Genomic DNA, 23,934 nt, shown 5'->3' with positions numbered 1-23,934 from the left:
CCAGACCTGGTGCATACAACACGGCACACCTCCCCTCAGTACTCTCATTGTCTCTCTCACCAGTTCACACTTGGACATGGCAGTGACTTCATGATGATGAGGCCCATACGAGAAGGAATAGCCAAGTCAGGTGTCAGAACCTAGGTCTCTAAATGGCAGCATGGTACGAGTTACCCACAAGCTGGAATTGTCTCCTTGGAATGAAATATGAGAGTACAACAAAAGACTATGTTCTTTAAGCTATAATACTTTGTTAGCTTTCTCGGATATAAAAACTTCCTTAGCCTCTTTCCCTAATACAGTGACAGGTAAGTAAGTCATTTCAGAACCTGTGAAGTAAAATTATGTATTGAAAACTGGCTAGGATCTCTGGAAGAAATAGTAACTTTGACCCAATAAATGGTGTCTAACTGTACAGTGAACAAACATCTACTATGATAGCTTCAAATCTGTACATCATATTTGAAAATCTTAATATCTGTTAAATGGAAAATTGAACTGTGGAAATCTGCCAGTTCTGATTCTGGAAGTTTAGTGTGTTTTTATCATAAAATTTTAACAAATATGATCATTTTAACTAGATTTAGTACAAAATGTGATTTTACATAGATTTTCATGACAGAAAAAAAAAGGTAACATACAAGGATACCCCAAAGTTCATAAAATGGAATTAAAAGATGTATTTTGGTACAAAACAAGATTTGAAACTCATGCAATTTATTTTTAATATGTAATATGTATTTCCCATGAACTTTTTGAACTACCCTCATAAAACCTTCATCTCCCTGTCTGTCTGTCTGTCTGTCTCTCCATCTCTCCTCTCTCAAACTTTTTTTTAAAGGCTCACACTCTCTCTCCAATCTTTAGCTTATGAAGAGTCATTATGAGCTAGGTAGGTATCCTTCCAGACTTAGAAAGTGTTACTAAAATAATTAGGGTTGTGGATCAAAGAGATATTTTAGTTTTGTTTCTCATACACACCCCAGAGTCAAAACCAAAAATCATTCCAATGTTAAGTATATAGATCCTTCATATTTATGTTACTCTGGGAGGAAAAAATATTTCCTGATCTGGCTGAAAAGCCCATGAGAGCACTTCAGGCATGGAAAGCTCAGACACTATGGCAAAAAATGATCTACATGGAGGACCTCTGTGAGTGAGATTCCGGCGGAAAGAAGGGTATACTTTTCTCTGAAGGGAAGAGAGAACTTCCACTTTTCTTACGGCCCTGCCTAAATACTGACGGAGTTTGTGGACTCAAAAGGCTTCCATGGCATTGGCAGCTCATGACAAGAGCCTCGGGTAATCTCTGACATCATCTATAAAAGTGTCAACTCTCAAATCAACAGGAGTCACGGTGCATTTACTCACCATGTAGGACCTCTGTCATTAATGAACTGTACTATGAGAATTAACAGTAAAACTTGTCTTCAAAGGTACTTTATATTTTGTGTGTCTGTGTGGGTGCAAATCTTAGTATAGAGTTGGTCTTCTGTATATAAAGTTAATTAAAAATGAATCTTAATGAAGAATGGGATGGGGAAGGGATTAGGAGATGAGATGGGGTAGGGGTGGGAGGGTGGGCGTGGGGGGAAGAAACACTATATTCCTAAAGCTGTACCTATGAAATTTGTATTCATTAAATAAAAGATTTCTAAAAAATTAAAAATTAAAAAAAATTTCCTTAAAGATGCTATGTCTGTCCTACTTCTCATGTTTTTTAAGATTTATTCATTTATTTAAAAGGAAGAGTTACAGAGAGAGACAGAGAGAAATAGAAGAGGAGGAGAGAGAGAGAGAAAGGAGAAAGAAAGAGAGAGAGAGAGAAATCTTCCATCCACTGGTTCACTCTCCAGCTGGTCACAATAGCCAGAGTGGTACCAGGACGAAGCCAGGAGCCAGAAGCTTCTTGCGAGTCTCCCACATGGGTGCAGGGACCCAGGGACTTGAGCCATCTTTTGCTACTTTCTCAGGCACATCCACAGGGATCTGGATTAGAATTGGAGCAGCCAGGACTCAACCAGAACCTATATGGGATGCCAGCACTCAGACCAGGGTTTAACCTGCTGTGCCACAGCACCGGTCCCTATTTCTCACTCTTAAACATTTCCCAAAATGTTTTCCTGTGAAACTAGAACACGTGTGACCAGATAAAAGCTTTGAGAGAGCCGTTCAGTACCTTCTCATTGTTTCTACTTATGCCTGATCAAAACATCAAAAATTGCTCTTCTGGAATTTAGAAAGTTTGCCTGATACACTCGACTATCAAGAAGGTAGTTTCTATTGAACTAAAGAAGAAAATGAGGAGTTGAACACTACATCCGTTTAGCTCTCAGAGACCTCATCAACCAGTGCCCACAAATGCAATCTAGATTCCAACTCCTGGGCTGTGGGATGCACACATGTTCCAAGATTACAACATGTGTTTCCATTTAAATTGCTGGAATGTATATATGGCTCTGCAAAGAGATAAATATTAGCAAATCCTATAAGAATGAAAGTCCTTTATTACTACATACACCATGTTTCTACTCTGCCGTTAAAATGTCTGAATCACACAAAGTTGAACAGTTTGCTTTTCACTTCCGTGAGTTTAAAGAAAAACAACGAAGCTTTCCATAGGCAATATCCACTTTTTACCGTAATTGCCCACCTGAGGCAAATCTACAATTTCTGTTTATCTTCTCATTTCTCACTCTTGCTAGCAAACATGCCAACATTCTCAAACGCCCATGTACTCAGTGCAAGTTAGATATCAGCCCATGTCAGACAATATCAAGTCAGGGGCTTCAACCACAGTACGTGAAATAAAGCAGGGGTGAAAAACAGGTGGTCTGGCACATTGTGCTTAGCAAGTGCAGCTCTTTAAAATTATTTTAATTTAAAACCCTTTCAGGAAAGTCCCCCTTGACAATGAAGGCACTTCATCCTGTAAGACAGTGTGCCCCACCTTGCACTGTGAACCCTCCTATGGACCTGCTAGCCAACTGTCTGAGGTGGGAATGCCTCCTCCGAACCTTAGGTTGTTTCTTGGCCCATAATGCCACTCTAACCTACCTCAGCCTGGCTCTTCACCCGCTAACATCTACTCTCCTAAAAACCTCTAGAAGTCCTTTCTAACACCCCAAATCCCAATCAAATGCTTAATCTTCTCCTGCTACCTATTTATGTGACTATATCACCAGACGTCACACTTCCTAGAGGGCCGTGACTACGCTTGGCTCATGCTGGTCTCTCCAATGTGTAAGCCCACAGCAGGTGGTGATTAAATATTTCAAATTAAAGAAATGGTGATTCAAGTATTAGCTCTGAAAATATTTGCTTTTAATATCCTTGGAAGGAAATGTACATCAATGAAGTTGGCAAAAAAGTGGATCATGCAAAATGCCAAAGAATGAAGTCTTAGAAAAAAAAAAATCTCTTGTTCCACACAGGTGTCTTCCAAAAGTCTGATGGCGTATCCAGTGCATTCACTCTCATAAACAGCTGCAAGATCCCAACACCAAGATATAAATACAATAAACCCAGCTGAACAAAACAAAGAACATGAACTCAAATGTCTTTGAAAGGACAGCTTCCCTTGTAAGAAACACTCATTTTGTAAGACATGGATCAGATCAAAATTCATTAAAATCATATTCTCAACATCATCTTTCAGTCCTCTTCAGCTCCAGCCTCCCTGTGCTACGTGTAACTGGCCTCACTTCTAAGGTGAGAACTTCCAGAGGACAAGGAAAGCAAAGTACAGTTACCATTCACTGTCAAGTATGCCCAAAGGAGTGTGTTCTGCCATGGTCATGCTTACTAGAAATGAGGAAAGCAGGGGGGCACTCCTCTTGACCTCCCAGGTCAGGCAAGTGTTCCGAGAAGGAAGAAATAGGGGATGACAGCAAAGTAAGATAATGACTGACTGATTTCTGTGTGAGAATTAATCTGGTAGCCCTCAATGCCTCCTTCCCTTCGAGGAAAAGCTTTCGATTTGCATCCAGAACAGCCTTTCTCAGAATGTGCAGGCCTCCTAGGGTATCCACTATGTGCACTGTTTCCAGCAAACAGCAAAACCTACTCTCCTTCATATGAAGGGGGGGCTCTCGGAAGCTTCTAGAGTAGCTGCTCAGACAGGGATTTGCTCTTACTTATCCCCAAGGCAAGAGTTAAAACCAACTTACCTTCTGAAAAAAGTCTTCCCCACTTCTTCCCTTTCCTTCAGCAGCAGCTGTAAATAAAAATGTATACATTTAAAATAGTCCGTTTTTTTTTTTTCTTTTCAATTCATGTCTTCAAAAAACTCTTTAGCACTAGGTACCAGAACAGCAGGGAGAACAGGATGCCCTCCCAGCTCTCCACAGCAGTGAGCCTGTCACATCAGGGAAACAAGCTGATCAAGAGGGAAACAGCAGCCCACTCAACTACACAAACTTAGATTATTTTACACCCTTTTGCAAGACTCCAAACCTTGATTTAAACATGGAGATCAAAGCAGTTTCATCCTTCCACAGTCAGGGAACTATATGCACAAAGTAATCAATGGTAGGGCCCCAAGCACTTCCTTCCTATCTGTAATCAATGCCAGGCACAAGGTTGCCTGTCAGCTATCAGCTCATCCAACAGGGCCTACTTCTGAGCTGTTTCAGGTTTGTTCTTTACAATGACTACAAAATCTATCTGGATTTCAGTAGATATTGCACACTGCCTTAACTCATTCCTTCATTCACATATACAGAGACAGACAAAACAACTTAAGAATTAAACAGTGTCAGCAGAGGTCAAAGCCAACAACAAACTTCATGTGAGATTAACTGGAAGTTACTGAAATTGAGCATTATTTTTATGTCTAAATGATAGCTATAATCTCAGTTCTCTTTCTAGGTTTAAAAGCCTTGTGACTATAAACTTTTTTTTATTCATTTCTGGTAAGAAGTAGAGAATTTGACTAAAAGGAGAGAATGGGCAAAGAGCCAACAGTCTCTTGCTTGCAGTAACTTCAGATTGCATCTTCCAGAGGGAAAGACCACACAAGACTCTGATTCAGGCTTAGAGTGGAACAGAAGTTAACTGAAGACATCACCCCAGGCAGGACAGTAGACACTGGGTCAAGAACTCTTGCAAGCTGAAGTCTCAAAGATCATGGGAACCAAATATCTATTATTAGGCAATTCTATAGCAGGGGTGAGGGGTCTGGGTATAGGGAATGTGAGTGTGTGTGTGTCCACTGCTTAAATGATTGAAGACACAAGAAGTGGAGCAGACCAATTATGTAAGAATTAGAGTAGGTATTTGGCACAGAGGTAAGCTGCCACTTGGGACATCTACATCCCATATCATAGCTCCAGGTTTGGAGTTCTGGCTCTTCCTGATTCCAGCTTCCTGCTACTGTGCACCCTGAGAGGCAGCCAGTGATGGCTCAAGTACTTGCATCCCTACCAACCACAGCACATGGGAGACTCGGACTGAGCATCTGCCTGGCTTCAGTCTAGCCCAGCCCTGGCTGTTGCAGGCATTTAGGGGGTGAACCAGCCTATAGAAAATCTCTCTCTCCCCCTCCCCTCCTCTTCCCCTCCTTCCCCCTTCTCTTCTCGCTATGTAACTCTGACTTTCAAATAAATAAATAAATCTTTAAAAAAAAAAAGAGGAAGGAAAGGAGCCATGAACCAAGGAACGCAGGCAGCCTGCAGAAACCGGAAGAGTCAGAGGGATAGATGAGCCTCTACAGGCTGTGTAGGGGGCACAGCCCTGCTGGCACCTGGACTGAAGCCCAGGGAAACTTCTGGCCTCCGAACCCTAGAACTGGAAGACATTTTACACTGGTGTAAGGCACTACAGTTTGGGTAATTCTTTATAGCAGCAAAAACAAACCAATGCCTAATGTAAACATTGTATCTTTATTTTCACTTTGCTTTCTGAACAGATTCCACACCATCCACATGAACTGACCACAGACACTGATGTGGGCCATTGGACCCACACCTTTCCAGAAACAGATTCTTCTCCAGTTTACAATCTATAATTTTCACTAACTTAGAAATATATCCATTTTAAGCTTTTTGAAAAATAAAAAAGTAAAACTTTGATAAAAACTGGCAGATGTGGCGACACAAAAAGTCCATGTCCAAACTTCACGACACAAACCCATCAAGTGTCTTGAGGACATTTCAATGCAACTGTTGGGCTCTTTATCGAAGGATTAAAGTAGCTAAGAGGGGCTGTCCTCAAGGTCACCCAGTCACTTGGCACTGAAAGCAGCAGAAAAGGGCATGGAAATTCAGAAACACTGTAGTGACAAGAAATGCTCTTTTGAAAATAAGTGTTCAGAGAGCAGCAAGATAGCGGAATAGGAAGGGAGCACACTGATAGTCCTGGAAGAGACAGTTTAATAAAAGTGGAGATACTGCAGGTTCAAGGAAGAGTAGGGGAAGAAACAGCAGAGGAAACTCTTCCGGAACTAGTGATTCACAGTGGACCTGCGTGGAGAGCGTGGGAGCCCAAGTTCGGGACACCAGCGGCAGACTCAACACACCAGCGCTGGAACGCGAGGTGAGCCGAACCGCAATAGCCCGAGACACCAGCGGGAAAGCGGAAAGAGGAGACTAGAGGGAACGAGGCTTGAAACTCCGTGGGGAAAAGGTCACCAAGCTAACTAGGAGAGGAAAAAAAAAGTGACCGATACGGACAAGAGTTTCTCTCTCTCCGCTCACCTCTCAAAGGCGAGCAAGACAAAGATCAGGCGCCATTTTGGGTATACGTCATAAGCAGGGCGACCTCAGGTCTCCACCGGCCCTGAGCCTAGCAGAAAAACCTGACTCTGGGAGTGGGGGGTGAAATAACAGGAGACTAGGATCTAACTTGGCAACCCAGTGGGAGACTGCAGAAGAATTCGAGCCCACACTGAGGGCAGCACAGATTCCCTGTGTGGTCCTTGGGACAGAGCTTCCAATCTCTGGCTCCTGTGGGTATATCATTGGCCTGCTAACTACCTCCGATTCCGCTCAGCTGTGAAGAAAGAAAGAAGGAAAGAAGGAAAGAAGGAAAGAAGGAAAGAAGGAAAGAAGGAAAGAAGAGAAAGAAAGAAAGAAAGAAAGAAAGAAAGAAAGAAAGAAAGAAAGAAAGAAAGAAAGAAAGAAAGAAAGAAAGAAAGAAAGAAAGAAAGAAAGAAAGAAAGATTTACCACACCTAACCTCAGAGTGTCACCTTTGGCACACCCTCAACCCTGAGGAACCAAACACAGCTCTCAGTCCACACCCATCTCAAGCCTCTAAGGCTCCATCGAAAGCAGACAGTCCACCTAATCTAGAGCCATAGTACAATAAGAAAAAACACCACAGTGAAGAAACCAAATATCTCCAACATGCCAAACAACAAACGCAAAAACCAAGCTAACAAGAACAAGGAAGACACTATGACACCCCCAAATGAAAAAGACAACCCAATTCAAGATTATGAAGATGATGAGATAGAGGAAATGCAAGAAGCGGATCTCAAAAAATTGATAAGAACATTAAGAAGTTCTCAAAAACAAATTCTTGAACTACAGAAATCCTTAATGGAAAAGATAGAAAATCTCTCTCGTGAAAGTGAAATATTAAGGAGGAATCAAAATGAAATGAAACAACTAGTAGAACAAGAAACTGTGATAGTGACGAGAAATCATAATGAAATGAAGAATTCAAAAGATCAAATGACAAACACATTAGAGAGCCTTAAAAACAGAATAGGCGAAGCAGGAAAGAATATCAGACTTAGAAGACAGAGAACAGGAAAGGAAACAGGCAAACCAAAGAAAAGAAGAAGAAATTAGAAATCTAAAAAATATTGTCAGGAATCTACAGGATACTATTAAAAAACCTAACATTCGGGTTCTAGGAGTTCCTGAAGGCATGGAGAGGGAGAAAGGATTAGAAGGCATTTTCAGTGAGATACTAGCAGAAAATTTCCCAGGTTTGGAGAAGGACAGAGACATCTTAGTACAAGAAGCTTATAGAACCCCTAATAAACATGACCAAAAGAGATCCTCACCACGACATGTTGTAATCAAACTCACCACAGTGAAACATAAAGAAAAGATCTTAAAATGTGCAAGAGAGAAATGCCAGATTACCCTCAGAGGATCTCCAATTAGACTCACAGCAGACTTCTCATCAGAAACCCTACAGGCTAGGAGGGAATGGCGAGATACAGCCCAGGTACTAAGAGAGAAAAACTGCCAGCCCAGATTATTATATCCTGCAAAGCTCTCATTTGTGAAGGAAGGTGTGAAATAAAGACTTTTCATAGCAAACAGAAATTGAAAGAATTTGTTGCCACTCGTCCTGTCCTGCAAAAGATGCTTAAAGATGTGTTACACACAGAAACACAGAAACATGGTCATCAATATGAAAGAAGGTAAAGGAAGGAAACCTCACAGCAAAAGATCACAGGAAGCTCAATTTCTCTTTGACATAGAATTAAAATCTGATTCTCTGTTAAAACAATGTGTTAAAGTAATCTATTATGTTCTCTTGATGTCTGTTAAATTCTAATTGTTCAAAAACAGCTGAATTTTTTATTAAGAGCTATGGGTTATTTAAATATGTGCTTATTTTCAAAGATTTGAATAATCACCTTGTAACAATGATCACATTTGGTCTACATTATGTCATGATTTTAAGGAATCTTATTTCAACCAGATATTTTAGATTGTGAGCCTTCTTGGCATTCTTGACAGGCATTCAAAAAATCAAAGTTTCAAACAATCTGGACTCTAAAATTTCCAGTAAACCCTGGACTTTGGTTTTTCCGGTTTGGGCCCAACTGAAAAAATCAAAGGACCTATGTCTCTCATCTTATAGAGACACCAACTAATCAGGCTATTTGGATTATATTAGAAGTACTGTCAAGATGTGACGTGCTACTAAATTTTAAGTTTCTATAATGGAAAATGCTATTAATACAAATGTTTGAGAATTAAAAAGTCTAATGATCTTGTGTTACTAGACATGATAGTTATCTTAATGAGAAAGCCCCAGAGGCCTAAAGGGTTAAATACTTGTAAAATCCTACAGGTGCTTTCAAAAATACTGTGAAGTAAGCAAGTGCCTCTTGTTGGTTGATGAGTTTATAATTTTAAACATGGCAACTTAAAGTCTTTTGTCATCCACAGTTATATATGATTTGCTGCTCATAAAACTAAAGCCTTGTTGGTTCTGTGTTTAGCTGGCCTCCTATAGGTTCCTATGGACTTTTTCCAGCCACTTCTATTGTATTCAGTACTTTGGGATGCCTCTGTAAACACATGAAGCCAATACTGTATTAACAGTACCAACTGAGAGAAAGTATGGTTAACTGAGGTTACTAAAAACAAAAAGCAATTCAAATCAATTGGCAATTTATAAAAAAGAGTTAAAGATTTTAAAAGCTATTAACATTGCTATATTGGTCTATTATGCTATGTTATATATGTGTTCATATTGTATGTCCACATGGGAAAATTTTATTAAGAGTTTTATTTTAATTGGCTTATAGATAAGATTGTCCATAAATTTAAGCTGCTAAAATCAATCAAAGATACATTTTAATTCATGTGACCTGAATCTCTGCATCATATGTTTTATACTTGTTGGTAGAAAGAAACTAAAAACATTTTATATGGTTGTGCTTAAGTTTACTGGTTAAACAAACTACACCATGTTAGATATTTAAGAGGTGTTTTCAAATACATGATTCTTAAAATTTATAGAAGGCATTGGTCCTTCTGGTAAATGTTTTCTTAAGTTGTTATCTAATGGTTGAAACTGTTTGCTAAGTATTCATGTGATATTGCTATTGTCAGCAAGCGATCTAGGACTTGCTGCCTCATTTCTCTATTCTAAGCCCAACTTGTTCTTTCATTTATCTATTCTCCTCAAGGTAGGTAACTAATTCTATTATAAAGGAATCTGTAGGACGCACAATTTAATCTTTAGACCTTATAAAAGAGATGGCTAACATTTTTCTGTAATAGCATAGCCAAAATAAGAGCTTAAATAATCATCTCATATCTAGATTCACTTCGCCATCAGCGAAGTAAACAGTAAGCAGAAAAAGCCTCTCTTTCAGACCAAAGGGAAAGGAAGTTTTTTAGTGAGAATATAATTTTCCTCATGGGCATTGTCTACCTTAGAAAAACTACTACAGAACATGCCTGTGACTATAGACTTGTAGTTCAGGCCACCGAAGATTAGAGATGGCACTTGGGCACTCCCTTGACTTGCATCCTCTGGTCTGCTTTAACACAAACCAGGAGGAAAAGAAAGCTCGGCATCAGAAGCAATGGGTGGCAGGCCTATTAATGGCTGATCTGTACAGTGATCTGCCCTCAAGGAGACCCAACAGGCCAGTCTACTGCAGTGGCTTTCAATGTGGTAAGCCTGGGCTTCAGCAGAAGTCAGCTTGTGAAGAGCCCTGGCAGCTCTGCCAAGAGTTGGATCACTGGAAATGGACCTGCCCTGGAGTCGAAGGATGCCCAGGTCAGAGCCACAGATCTCATTGGCTCTAAGCTGAAAAGCCCTTCACTCAGCCCAACTTCCAAAGTGACCACTGCAGCTGAGGGTATGGTCAAGTAGGGTCAGCAACATTGCAGGCAGAACTGTAAATTTCTTGTTAGAGATGCCACCTGCCTTTACCTGGCCAGCTCTCCTCCCAGGCCAGCCAAGTCATGAAAGTCAACAGAGTGCCTTCCCCTAGGAGGTTCACACCTCCCTTAGGATATACACCATGTGAAGAGATAGATAGGTCTGGGCCTCTTAACTTACAAGGCCTAAAGCCCAATAGATTATTATCAAGCCCCTTCTGTCAGGTTCTATTTGCCTCTCAATCAGAAAACTTAATTGTAGTTTAGACAGCACCTTTCTTAGCTCCTCTAATAATGACTCTGTCCTTTGTTCTAGACCCTGTCTAGCGCACTTGGGCCTCATTCCTTTGTAATCATAACCTCTACTCTACCTCCAATGGCTCTACTCCCAACCTGTGTGTACTGATGGTCCTCTTCCCCACTTAATGCTGTATAATTGTTCAGACCTGGTTACTGCCATTCTTAGGATCATTGGTTACTATCCTCACCCTGTCTTTTATGACCTTGTCTAAAGATGATCCGAGTCGGCGAACTTGGAAGGCTTCCATAACCTTGGCAACTCATGACGACAGCCTAGGGTGGTTACTGGGGCCATAAACTAGAGTGTCAATTTGTTGGGTCAACAACAGGAGTCACTGTGCACTTGCTCCTCACGTGGGATCTCTGTCCTTAATGTGCTGTACAGTGTGATTTAATGCTATAACTAGTACTCAAACAGTATGTTTCACTTTGTGTTTCTACGTGGGTGCAAACTGTTGAAATCTTTACTTAATATATACTAAATTGATCTTCTGTATATAAAGAGAATTGAAAATGAATCTTGATGTGAATGGAAGGGGAGAGGGAGCGGGAGAGGGGAGGGTTGTGAGTGGGAGGGAAGTTATGGGAGGGGGAAGCCATTGTAATCCATAAGCTGTATATTGGAAATTTACATTAAATAAAAGTTAAAAAAAAAGAAAGTGTTCAAAAATCAAAGATATTTTCAAAGGTCTAATAAGCAAAGTAGGGGCCGGCGCCAGGGCACAGTGGGTTAATCCTCCACCTGCGGCACTGGCATCCAATGTGGGCACCAGTTCTAGTCCCGGTTGCTCCTCTTCCAGTCCAGCTCTCTGCTGTGGCCTGGAAAAGCAGTGGAGGATGGCCCAAGTGCTTGCACCCCTGCACCCTTGTGGGAGACTGAGAAGGAGTACCTGGCTCCTGGCTTAGGATCGGTGCAGCTCCGGCCATTGTAGCCATTTGAGGGGTGAACCAACAGAGGGAGGACCTTTCTCTCTGTCTCTCCCTCTCACGGTCTCTACCTCTCAAACAAATAAAATCTTAAAAATAATAAAAATAAAAAAGATTAAAAAATTAAAAACTAATAAGCAAAGTAGATAATCACTACTTTCCCCACAGGAAATTCCTTCGTGACTTGGAGTTCAGAAGTTCAAATTTCATCATACATTTTATTCCAGAAACTTCCTTTAGGACAAAACTTTGTCCATGACAAACTCCCTATGCCACAACCTAGAAATGCCCTCCAAGTCCATCAAAACAAACTATAAACAGACTTCATAGAAAGTCCCTTGAATCCCTAGCCTAGTTGAATAAAAAAGAAATTTCCTTAGTTGAACCAAACTATAATTTACTATGTTCCAGGAAAAAACACAAATTTAACCTGCACCTTTGACTAACAGCAGGCAGGCAGCCAGAAATGGCATATTTACTGACACCAAAAATAAGTGACCTTATTCCAAGTGTTTGCATTCAGCACTCACCCCTTACCTGAGGGAAGTATGCTCCATGACCCTCAGGGAACGCCTGAAATTGCATGTGGCCCCATAGTACCCTATGGATACTATCCTCTCCAAGTGTGTGGGGTACTTACGATGAATTTTAACTTATAAATTAGCCACAGTAAGAAATTAGCAATAACTAATAAAACAATCTTAATATGTTGTAATAAAAGTTTTAGACATCAAAATATAGTGAGGCCAGCGCCATGGCTCAACAGGCTAATCCTCCGTCTAGCGGTGCCAGCACACTGGGTTCTAGTCCCAGTCGGGGCACTGGATTCTGTCCCGGTTACCCCTCTTCCAGGCCAGCTCTCTGCTATGGCCCGGGAAGGCAGTGGAGGATGGCCCAAGTGCTTGGGCCCTGCACCCCATGGGAGACCAGGAGAAGCACCTGGCTCCTGCCTTCGGATCAGAGCAGTGCCCCGGCCCCAGTGTGCTGGCCGCAGCGGCCATTGGAGGGTGAACCAACGGCAAAGGAAGACCTTTCTCTCTGTCTCTCTCTCTCTCTCACTATCCACTCTATCAAAAAAAAAAAAATAGAAATATAGTGCATGTGTTTCTCTCTCAAAACACCTATTGTAACACGCTCACTCTTGTGATGTTAAAGTATTCCATGCCAATGTGATGAGATGAGTGAGGTGGGTGACATCTGCATTTTGACATAGCAGTAGGTGACTTTATAAGGGTTTCTTGAACACAAGCACTGTTAACACTGCAAGAGCTGATGTGATAGCCAGGATGAGTACGAAGTTAAAAGCAGCATGTACAGTATGGATACACTGGACAAAAGGATGGTTCACTTCCCAGGGATGTTACCTTGCTACTCACAATAGTATTCAAAGGTGGGTATTTGGCACAGTGGTTAAGAACCACTTCAAATACCTCAAGCCCAAAAAGGAGGGCCTAAGTTCAAGCCTCAGCTCCACTTCAATTCCAGCTTTTTGCTGATGTGCACTCTGGGAGATAGCAGGTGATGACACAGATATCTGGGTCCCTGCCACCACATGGGAAACTCAGATTGAGCTCCTGAGCCCCCAGTGTTGGAGCATTTGGGGAGTGAACTAGCAGATCGAAGACTGGTGTCTGTCTCTCTCTCTGCCTTTCAAATAAATAAATTTTCTTCAATCTTTTCAACAAAAAACAGTGTGTAATTTAAAACTTACGTGTTTATTTCTCAAATTTTCCATGTCATAGTCTCAGACCACAACTGACCACTGGTAACTGAAACCATGGAAACTGAACCTAAGGATAAAGGGAAACAAGTGAACAAGAAGCTCCAACTCTGAGGCTGCTTCTCCCTAACTCTAGAGTGTCCATTTCCTAAGCTCAAAGACTCTGAGTTCTTGGTCAAGTCATTTTTTCAGTTACCAACTACGGCCGTGTCAATCACTGGCACTTCCTAAGGAACATCTGTATTCCAGTCCCAGGTTGCTGGGTCTTCCTGACAGGATTTTACTAGTGCCAAACAAGTAAAGCGGCAAAGGTCACAGAAGCCAATGAAGGCAGAGAGATAATTCAAGTCTTCTCTTAATGTGCTGAAATCTGAGAGTATAATTCTCAAACTTACTCTAACTTCCTCAGTATCAAAATACAAATTCCTCCAAAAAATTGAGAGACAGGGTAGGGAGAGATCAACACAGAAGACTGCTTTCTCAACATCAACACAGGCATTTAAAATGTTCAGTCTACAAATCCAGAAAAGAACAGGAGTAGGTTCACTCATTCCACAAATAGGTCGTGTGCCCATGACCTAAATGAAGGCAAGGCTTTACCTTCATTCAACTCACAGCCTTCAGCCGAGTAATACTCAAAGCCACCCACTAGTGCTAAGAAGCCAAAATTAAAATTCCGTTCTACCAACAACTTTCCAGAGAGCATGCCTCAGTCACAACTGTTTCCAGATTAAACTTATTATACAGTTAACGTGGCTATTCTCATTCTGGACGAAGCACTAAAAAGCTGGACACTGTACTCTTAACCCCACACTGCAGCTGGAGAGCTACCGCCAGACCCGAAAAGTTAAGGGGATCCTCCAGGGAGACCATCTGGGAGTTGGGTTTCAAGAAAAACTAAGATCTATGACAGTATCTTGACTATAATCATTTCCTTTGCATTATGTTTGCAATGAGCCAACCCACACTTCATGTCCTGGCACCCCCTGACCTGTGAAGTCTGCTTATGTTCCATGTAGAATGATTCTGCTGAGCTTCACAACCTTACACACTGACACTCCATCTTTTAATTCCACAACAACAAGAACACACACATGACAATTTAGCAGGATTTTTCAACTGTCTTTGCAATATAACTTCTGCCTCATGTTCTAACATTTATTCACTTGAATGTTAGAAGCCCTGGAATATTTCTGCCAATGTAAGCAACTGTCTTTATTTTCATGACACAGAACTCCAGGAATAAATTGCTTCAATACTACTGAAGAATGGCTGGCCAAATGTGCAGGTAAAGCATTTCATACGTTAAGCTGAACAATTCATTTTTTATGTTTATTATAATTTCTCTAGCGCTTTGCCATATTTTATTTCATATTTTTTCTTCACAAGAAATATGGGATGGCAAAAGCTACCGCCAGTAAAAACAGCCAAAGTTGAAACAGGTGTAAACTATTACAGTACCCCCCAAAAAAAAAAAAAAAAAAACTTTAGGGCACAACCAGTTAATTATTAAATTAAAGGGAGAGGGGAAGCTCAATTTTAAATTCTTCCTAGAGCACAAACTTCTGTTTGATTATGATGTTCATTTTGAAATGCTTTTCTAGCAGAACATTTGATGCTCTATGGATCCAAACTTAAAAACACAGTATGATGTACTTTATATTTAAAATAAATTATGGAAAAGCAGGCAATACCTTTAACATTACCTTGACAATCATCTCACACTCTGGAATTTGAGCAAGAACAATCAAGCTCTCATTATAAAAAATAGAGAAGTAATTCTTCAAATCTATGAATATTCAGTGCATTCCATTCTTTCATTTTTTCCACACCAGCAACTAAGAAGGCTGATGTCCTGTTAGTCAAGGGAAAGATATAAGTAACCAGGTAGGCTGATTCTCCTGCCAAGATGTTTTACTCAGAATCTAAAACATTCACTTATCCTATCAATTTAATCCCTATGGTAAAATATCTATCCCACATATTTTATTTGCATATTGTTGCCAGAAATCATCTACAACAACCTGACCAATTCTACTGAAAGAGGAATCATCAAAAGATGCAGAATCCACAAACTCCTTCAGTATTAAGACAAGGCCATAAGCAAAATAGTTCTCTACTCCCTTCAGAGAAAAATACCTCCTTCTTTGATGACCACTTCTTCCCACTGGGGTCTCACCCACTGAGGTCTTTAATGTAGGACATTTTTTGCCACAGTGTCATGGTTTTCCTTGCCTGAAACGCTCTCATGGACTTTTCAGCCAGACCAGAAGGCCTTAAAGGCTGTTTCTGAAGTCAGAGTGCAAATTAAAGTGACTGTCATTCTGAGTCTGCTGTATGAACTGCTTCCCACATTGGAGCATTCACTTTTTTTTATTTATTTGACAGGTAGAGTTACAGACAGTGAGAGACAGAGAGAAAGGTCTTCCTTTCATTGGTTCACTCCCCAAATGGCCGCCTCGGCCAGCACTGTGCCAATCCGAAGTCAGGAGCCAGGTGCCTCTTCCTGGTCTCCCATGCGGGTGCAGGGGCCCAAGCAGTTGGCCATCCTCCACTGCCCTCCCAGCCCACAGCAGAGAGCTGGACTGGAAGAGGAGCAACTGGGACTAGAACCCAGCACCCATATGAGATGCCGGCGCTGCAGGCGGAGGATTAACCAAGTAAGCCACAGCCCCGGCCCCCTCACTTATTTTAAATTCTATATTATTATTGCCAAGACCATTAATCCTATTTATAGAATCACTTTAACACTCAATCCTATCTATATGATCATTTTAACACTTAAAATGCTACTTTAGCACCCAGCTTAAGGGGATTTGGGATCTCATGGCAAGTACCCTTAGCAGTAAGTCTGTAGGAATGTAAGCAAAACTATACAGCATTTCATTTACAAACGTCATACAGTTCATAATTACAACTTAAAGAACATGGTGATTCTTCCCACTGTGCCCAACCTCTCACCGACACTCCCACACAGCTTCCTCCTTTCTTATGCCCACTCTTATTTTTTTACTATGATCTATATTCAGTTAACTTTATACACATACGATTAACTCTGTAAAGTAGAGAGTTCAAGAAATAGCATAAAAAATGTTTTCAACAGTCCAAAAAATGGCTATTCAAAGTCATTGCTTCTCAGAATGTCAATTTGACTTTTACAGATTGCCTTTTTGGTGCTCTAGTAGTTATCACAGGTCAGAGAGAATATATATGCTATTTATCCCTTTGGGACTGGCTTATTTCACTAAGTATGATATTTTCCAGATTCATCCATGTTGTTGCGGAAGACCAGATTTCATTTTTTTTTTTTACTGCTGTGTAGTATTCCATGGTGTACATTTCCCATAATTTTTTTGACAGGCAGAGTGGACAGTGAGAGAGAGAGACAGAGAGAAAGGTCTTCCTTTTCCGCTGGTTCATCCCACAATGGCCACTCCAGTGGCGCACTGCGGCCAGCGCACCGTACTGATCCAAAGCCAGGAGCCAGGTGCTTCCTCCTGGTCTCCCATGCGGGTGCAGGGCCCAGTGACTTGGGCCATCCTCCACTGCCTTCCCGGGCCACAGCAGAAAGCTGGACTGGAAGAGGAGCAACCGAGACTAGAACCAGCACCCATAGGGTATGCCAGTGCCAGAGGCAGAGGATTAACCAAGTGAGGCATGGCGCCGGCCCCTCTCATGATTGCTTTATCCAGTCTTCAGCTGATGGACATTTGGGTTGATTCCTTGTTTTAGCTATTGTGAGTTGAGCTGCAATAAACACTGGGCTACAGATAACTCTTTCATATGCTGATTTCATTTCCTTTGGGTAAAATCCCAGGAGTGGGATGGCTAGGTCACATGGTAGGTCTATATTCAGATTTCTGAGGTATATCCACACTGTCTCCCACAATGGCTGAACCAGTTTATATTCCTACCAACAGCAGATTAGGGTACCTTTTTCCCCACATCCTCACCAACAATTTATTGTTTATTGATTTCTGTATGAAAGCCATTCTAACTGGAGTGAGGTGAAAACTCATTGTGGTTTAGATTTGCATTTCCCTGATAGCTAGTGATCCTGAGCATTTTTTCACGTGTCTGTTGGCCATTTGGATTTTCTCTTTTGAAAAATGTCTGTTTAAGTCCGTTGCCCATTTCTTCACTGGATCTTTGATTTTTGTTGAGTTTCTCGATTTCTTCATACATTCTAATTATCAATCTTGTATCAGTTGTATAGTTTGCCAACAGTTTCTCTCATTCTGTAAGTTGCCTCTTCGCTTTGCTGAGTGTTTCTTTTGTAGAACAGACGCTTCTGAATTTGAGGTAATCCCATTTCTCAACTTTGGCTTTGATTGCCTTGCCTCTGGGGTCTTTTCCTATTTGCCTATGCCAATGTCTTGCAGGGTTTCCCCAAGGTTCTCTAATAATTTGATGGTATTGGGTCATAGATTTAGGTCTCTAATCTATTTTGAGTGGATTTTTATGTAAGGTATAAGGTAGGGATCTTGCTTCATACTTCTGCATGTGGAAATCCAGTTTTCCCAGCACCATTTGTTGAAGAAACTGTCTTTACTCCAGGGATTGATTTTAGTTCCTTTGTCAAAGATAAGTTGACGTGGATGCCTGGATTAATTACTGGCATTTCTATTCTGTTCCACTCGTGTATCCATCTATTTTTGTACAAGTACCAGGCTGTATTGATTATAACCTCCCTGTAAAATGTCTTGAAATCTGGTATTATGATACCTCTGGCTTTGTTTTTCTTGTATTAGATTGCTTTAGCTATTCAGGGTCTCCTGTGTTTCTGTATGAATTTCAGCATCATTTTTTCTAGATCCAAGAAGAATGTATTTGGTACTTTGACTGTATTGCATTGAATCTGTACATTGCTTTCAGTAGTATGGGCATTTTGATGATTGATTCTTCCAATCCATTAACATGGCAACTTGTTCCATTTTTTAAATTTTATTCTATTTCTTTATGTTTTGTAATTATCATAGACAGCTTTGACATCCTTGGTTAAATTTAATCCAAAGTCTTTGATTTTTTTTTTTTAACTTTGTGAATGGGATTTATCTTAGAAGTACATTCTCAGTCATGGCACTGTCTCTTTTAATATAAAGGCTGATGATCTTTGTGTATTGACTTTATATCCTGCTACTTTACCAGACTCTTCTATGAGTTCCAATAGTCTCTTAGTGGCGTCTTTTGGATTCTCTATATATAGAATCACATCATCTGCAACTAGGAATAGTTTGACTTCCTCCTTCTGTATTTCTATTCCTTCAGCTCTCTTTTTCTTGCCTAATGGCTCTGGCTGAAACTTCCAGGACTATAAGGAATAGCAATGATGAGAGTGAGCATCCTTTTCAGGTTCTGGATCTCAGTGAGAATGCTTCCAACTTTTCTCCATTCAATAGGATGCTGCACATGGGTTTGTAATAAATTTCCTTGATTGTGTTGAGGAATGTTCCTTCTAGACCCAATCTGCTTAGAGTTTTCATCATTAAATGGTTTTTGTATTTTATCAAATGCTTTCTCTGCTTCTACTGAGATAATCATATGGTTTTTGTTCTTTAATTTATTACTGTAATGTGTCACATTGATTGATTTGTGAATGTTGAACCATCCCTGCATGCCAGTGATAAATCCCACTTGGTCCAGGTGAAATTCAATTCACTAGAATTATGTTGAGGATTTTTGCTTCTATGTTCATCAGGGAAATTGGTCTGTAGTTCTCTTTCTCTATTGTATCTTTTTCAGGTTTAGGAATTAAGGTAATGCTGGCTTCATAGAAAGAATTTGGGAGGATCCCCTAGCTTTCAATTGCTTTGAATAACTTGAGAAGAATTGGAGTTAGTTCTTCTTTAAATGTCTGGTAGAATGCAGCAATGAAACCATTTGGTCCTGGGCTTTTCTTTGCTGGGAGGGTCTTCAGTTCTCATCCAATTTCTGTCGTATTTATTGGTCTGTTTAGATTTTCTATGTCTTCATGGCTCAATTTAGTTAGATTCTTAGACACATACAATCTTTTTTTTTTAAGGTTTCCTGATTTGTTGGCATACAGCTCTTCTGTAGTAATTTCTGATGATTCTTTTTACTTCTGTGGTGTTTGTTTTTACATTTCCTTTTTCATCTCTAATTTTATTGATTTGGGTCTTTTTTTTTTTTTTTTTGGTCAGTTGTTCCAATGGTGTGTCAATTTTAATTATTTTTTCAAAAAAACATCTTTTTCATTTTGCTTATCTCTTGCATTGCATTTTTTGCTTCGATTTTGTTGATTTCTTCTCTAATTTATTTCTTTTCTCCTACTAGTTTTGGGTTTGGTTTACTGTTGTTTTTCTAGGTCCTTGAGATGCATTGACAGCTCACTTCTTTGGTGCCTTTCCAATTTCTTGATGTGGGCACCAATTGCTATAAACTTTCCTCTTAACATTGCTTTTGCTGCAACCCATCAGTTTTGATATGTTGTATTGTCATCTTCATTTGTTTCCTGAATTTTTTTAATTTCTCTTTTGATTTCTTGAATGACTCCCTGTTCATTCAGGAGAATGTTGTTCAGTCTATATGTTTTGCATGTGTCCTAGAGATTCCTGAGCTGATTGCCAGCTTCATTCTATTGTGGTCCAAGAAGATGCATGGTATGATTTTGATTTTTTTGAATTTGCTGAGACTTGCTTTATGGCCTATCATGTGGTCAATCCTAGACAAAGTTCCATGTACTAGTGAGAAGAATGTGTATTCTGTGGCTGTAGGATAGAAAGTTCTGTAGATATCTGCTAGTTCCATTTGGTCTTTAGTGTTCATGAACTCTGTTGTTTCGTTGCTGTTTTTTTGTCTGGTTGATCTGCCCATTTCTGAAAGTGGGGTATTTAAGTCCCTCATCACTATTGTATTTGAGTCTATGTCTCCATTTAGATCCATTAACATTTCTTTTAAATAGCCAAGTGCCCTGTAATTAGGTGCATACACATTTATAATAGTTATATCTTCCTGTCAAATTGATCCCTTAATCATTACATAGTGCCCTTCTTTGTCTTTTAACAGACTTCGTGTTACAGTCTATTGTATCTGATATTAGGATGGCTACACCAGATCTTTTCTGGTTTCTGTGAGCATGGAATATCCTTTTCTATCCTTTCCCTTTCAGTCTATCTGCATCTTTGTTGCCAAGTTGTGTTTCTTAGAGGCAGCAAATAGATCAGTTTTCTTTTTTAATCTATTCAGCCAATCTATCTTTTTACTGGAGAGTTAAGGCTATTTATATTCAAGGTGATTATTGATAAGTAACAACTTTGCCCTTCCATTTTTCCAAAAATATTCCTATTTTTTACTTTGAATTTCCTTTGTACTATTACTGAGAGATTTTCTTCCTTTATCTTCTTCATAGTGATGACTGTTTCTGTGCTTCTCTGTGCAACACATCCTTAAGCATCTTGTTGAGCTGGATGGGTGGTGACAAATTCTTCCAATTTCTGTTATGGAAGGTCTTTATTTCACCTTCATCCATGAATGAGAGCTTTGCAGGTTACAGTTTTCTGGGTTGACCATTTTTTTCTCTAAAAATTTGGAATATACCTTGCCATTCTCTCCTAGCCTATAGGGTTTCTATGAGAAATGTACTTTGAGTCTAACTGGAGATCCTTTGAATGTACTCTAGTATTTCTTTGTGTACATTTTAAAATCTTTTATGTCTTACTGTGGAGAATTTGACTACAATATGTCATGAAGATCTTTTCTGGTTATGTCTGTTAGGAGTTCTATATGTTTCCTGCACTTGAATGTCCCTTTCTTTCTCCAAATTAGGGAAGTCTTCTTGCTATTAATTCACTAAATGGCCTTCTAATCCTCTCTCTCTTTTTCCACCCCTTCAGGAACTCTTAGAACCCATATGTTCAGTTGTTTGATAGTACCTACAGATTCTTCTTGTTTTTGCATTAACTGTATAATTTCCTGCAATTTGTCTTCTAAGTTGGATGTTCTTTTTTCTGCTTCACTGATTCTGTTTTTAAGGCTTTCCACTGCATTTTTTATTTGTTCTAGTGAATTATTCATTTCCAAGATTTCATTTTGATTTCTAAGATCTCAATTTCATGGGAGAAATCTTCTTTCATATCATGTAGTTTCTTCCATTAGTTTATGCATTTGCTTCTGATTACTTCTAAGTAATCCTAGGATTAATTTTTTGAATTCCCCGTCTGGCATTCCTGCAATCTCTTCATCTTCACGTTCTTCTACTGAAGTGTTATGTTCTTTTGGGGGCATCATGTTGTCTTTCTTATTTTTTTAAAAAAGATTTTTATTTGGCACGTAGAGTTACAGTGAGAGAGAAATAGAGAGAGAGATAGAGAAAGGTCTTCCTTCCATTGGTTCACCCCCCCCCCCCAAATGGCCTCTACGTCTGGAGCTATGCCAATCCGAAGATAGGAGCCAGGAGCTTCCTCCCGGTCTCCCATGCGGGTGCAGGGGCCCAAGCACTTGGGCCATCCTCCACTGCCTTCCCAGGCCACAGCAGAGAGCTGGAATGGAAGGGGAGCAACCGGGACTAGAACCCAGCACCCATATGGGATGTCAGCGCTGCAGGCAGAGGATTAACCTAGTGCACCACCAAGCTGGCCCCATCTTCCTTATTCTTGTTTCTTGAATTGGTGCGTTTATTACTCAGCATTTATAGATACTAGTGTCTTTGTTTTTTCACTGTGGTAGCTTTTATCTTTAGACTATACCTCTGTAGATTAGTGGAGTGTCTACTTTTTCAGTGAATACCTAGAAGCAGGTGGTGGGTGTGACCAGAGAGCTCTGTTCTGTGCTCCAGGGTGAAAGGAATGTCCAAACCTCAGAGGAGAGGTTTGTTCTGCTCTGTTGGCATAGTCTCATCTTACTTCCTCTCCTCAACTGAAACCAGTGCCTGAGCACTAAGCTCAGTGGATATAATATTCATCCACACTGCCACAAGAACCACACAAAGGATCTGTGCAGTCCTCAGTGTAAACAGATTCTACAGCAATTACCCTCACCAGGGAAGCAGAGAGCACTCCCACAGTGGTTGCCAAAGTCCCAGCCACACCCTGAGCCTCCTATACAGCTTCAGTGTTTTCACAGTACCAGCACACAGGACTCCCACAGTCACAAGCACCCAGCCCCCTGTCAGTTCTCCCCACCAGAGTCAGGCATCTCCACTCAGCTGGTTGCTGGGCACATGGACACAAGCTGGTGCAGCTTTATTTATGTCCAAAATGGCACCTGCCCTCGATTGGCTTGTTACAAGATGCAACTGCAGGGTAATTGGGGAGAGAGAAACATGGTTCCCCTTTTTTCCCCTCCTCTAGTTTGGCAGGTACACTCTCTCCCACAGGGTTCCAAACCAGATTCCCTCCAGACTCTTCCTGTGGCTTTATCATCAGTGGCTTAGGCTGCTGTAGACGGTCTCCCCTCACTCCAAGGCTGGTGCTGGGGTTCTCAGTTGCTGGGGTCAAGTCGTGTGTCTCCACACCCTCAATGTAGGTCTATAGTGTCCCTCTAACTTGTGTGGAGTGGCCTCTGCTGTTTTTTCCCTAACTCTTTCCTGAGACTGCACTCTTTTTTTAAATTATCTTTTCCTAGACTAGAGCAGTAAGCTCCCTCCCTATTCCACCATTTAAGATGGCTCTTTTAAAATACAAAGCAGAATCTATAGAAGGACTTCAAATTCTATATATAAGTAGGTACACAGTCATAAACAAATAAACACACACCTATCTATACTTATAGATATACAGTATCTATAAGAAGAGGGAAAGAGAGACTGAAACTAGTGTAAACATCAATATGTTACAGTTGTTATTTGAGTGGTAAAATTTTTGAGCCATTTATCACTTCACCCTTTGTTTTTTCAGAATACATTTAAGCAGTCAGAACTGCTTTTTAATTCAGAAAAAAAAGTCAGATAATGTGATTTTAAAATCCTCCTTCCATCTGACGGTCAATCAAGGGTTTACCACTGGTGATCTGTCACCCTAACCTGGCAAAGTACAATAGTCTACTGTGGATGTGAGCTATCCAAGGAGAAAGAATAATGCAATCTCAGAAATGGATAATAATAGACGGAAAATAACATTACACCATGTATAGATCATAGGCCTTAATTAGCATAGCACTTTCTAGATGGAAACATTGATTTTGCACAGCTTTCAGTGCCTAAGTGTTAACAACTTATGCCAATATTAAGAAACTTCACAACTGAAACACTAACAAGTCAGTATTAGGATGTAATGTGCAGAAGTTTTCCAAAATCAATAGGTGGCCAGAAGAAGACACAGTTGCTCTCCAAAATACATGGACCAAAAAGGGGGAAAATGTACATGGGCACTTCAGTAAGTCTGTGGGTCCATATAGGGTCCTTGTCTTGGAAAAGTTTATAAAAATGAGTGTTACAAAAAACTAT

General features: G+C 40.3%; 1 protein-coding gene across 4 annotated transcripts in view; it reads right to left on the bottom strand.

Moving 5' to 3' along the window:
- BICC1 (BicC family RNA binding protein 1) overlaps positions 1 to 23,934 on the bottom strand; it is a 338,019-nt gene that overhangs the window by 216,649 nt on the left and 97,436 nt on the right. For all 4 annotated transcript variants that reach the window (XM_062215389.1, XM_062215390.1, XM_062215391.1 and 1 more), the window contains exon 2: positions 4,170 to 4,216. In XM_062215389.1, the coding sequence (XP_062071373.1) occupies positions 4,170 to 4,216 (47 nt within the window). The remainder of the gene's footprint in view (positions 1 to 4,169; positions 4,217 to 23,934) is intronic.

This window comes from Lepus europaeus, chromosome 17 (genome assembly GCF_033115175.1).
Source record: "Lepus europaeus isolate LE1 chromosome 17, mLepTim1.pri, whole genome shotgun sequence".
In the NCBI taxonomy this organism is placed as follows: domain Eukaryota; kingdom Metazoa; phylum Chordata; class Mammalia; order Lagomorpha; family Leporidae; genus Lepus; species Lepus europaeus.
The sequence above is the reverse complement of the archived record's forward strand: the minus strand, read 5'-3'. Positions and strand labels throughout refer to the sequence as shown.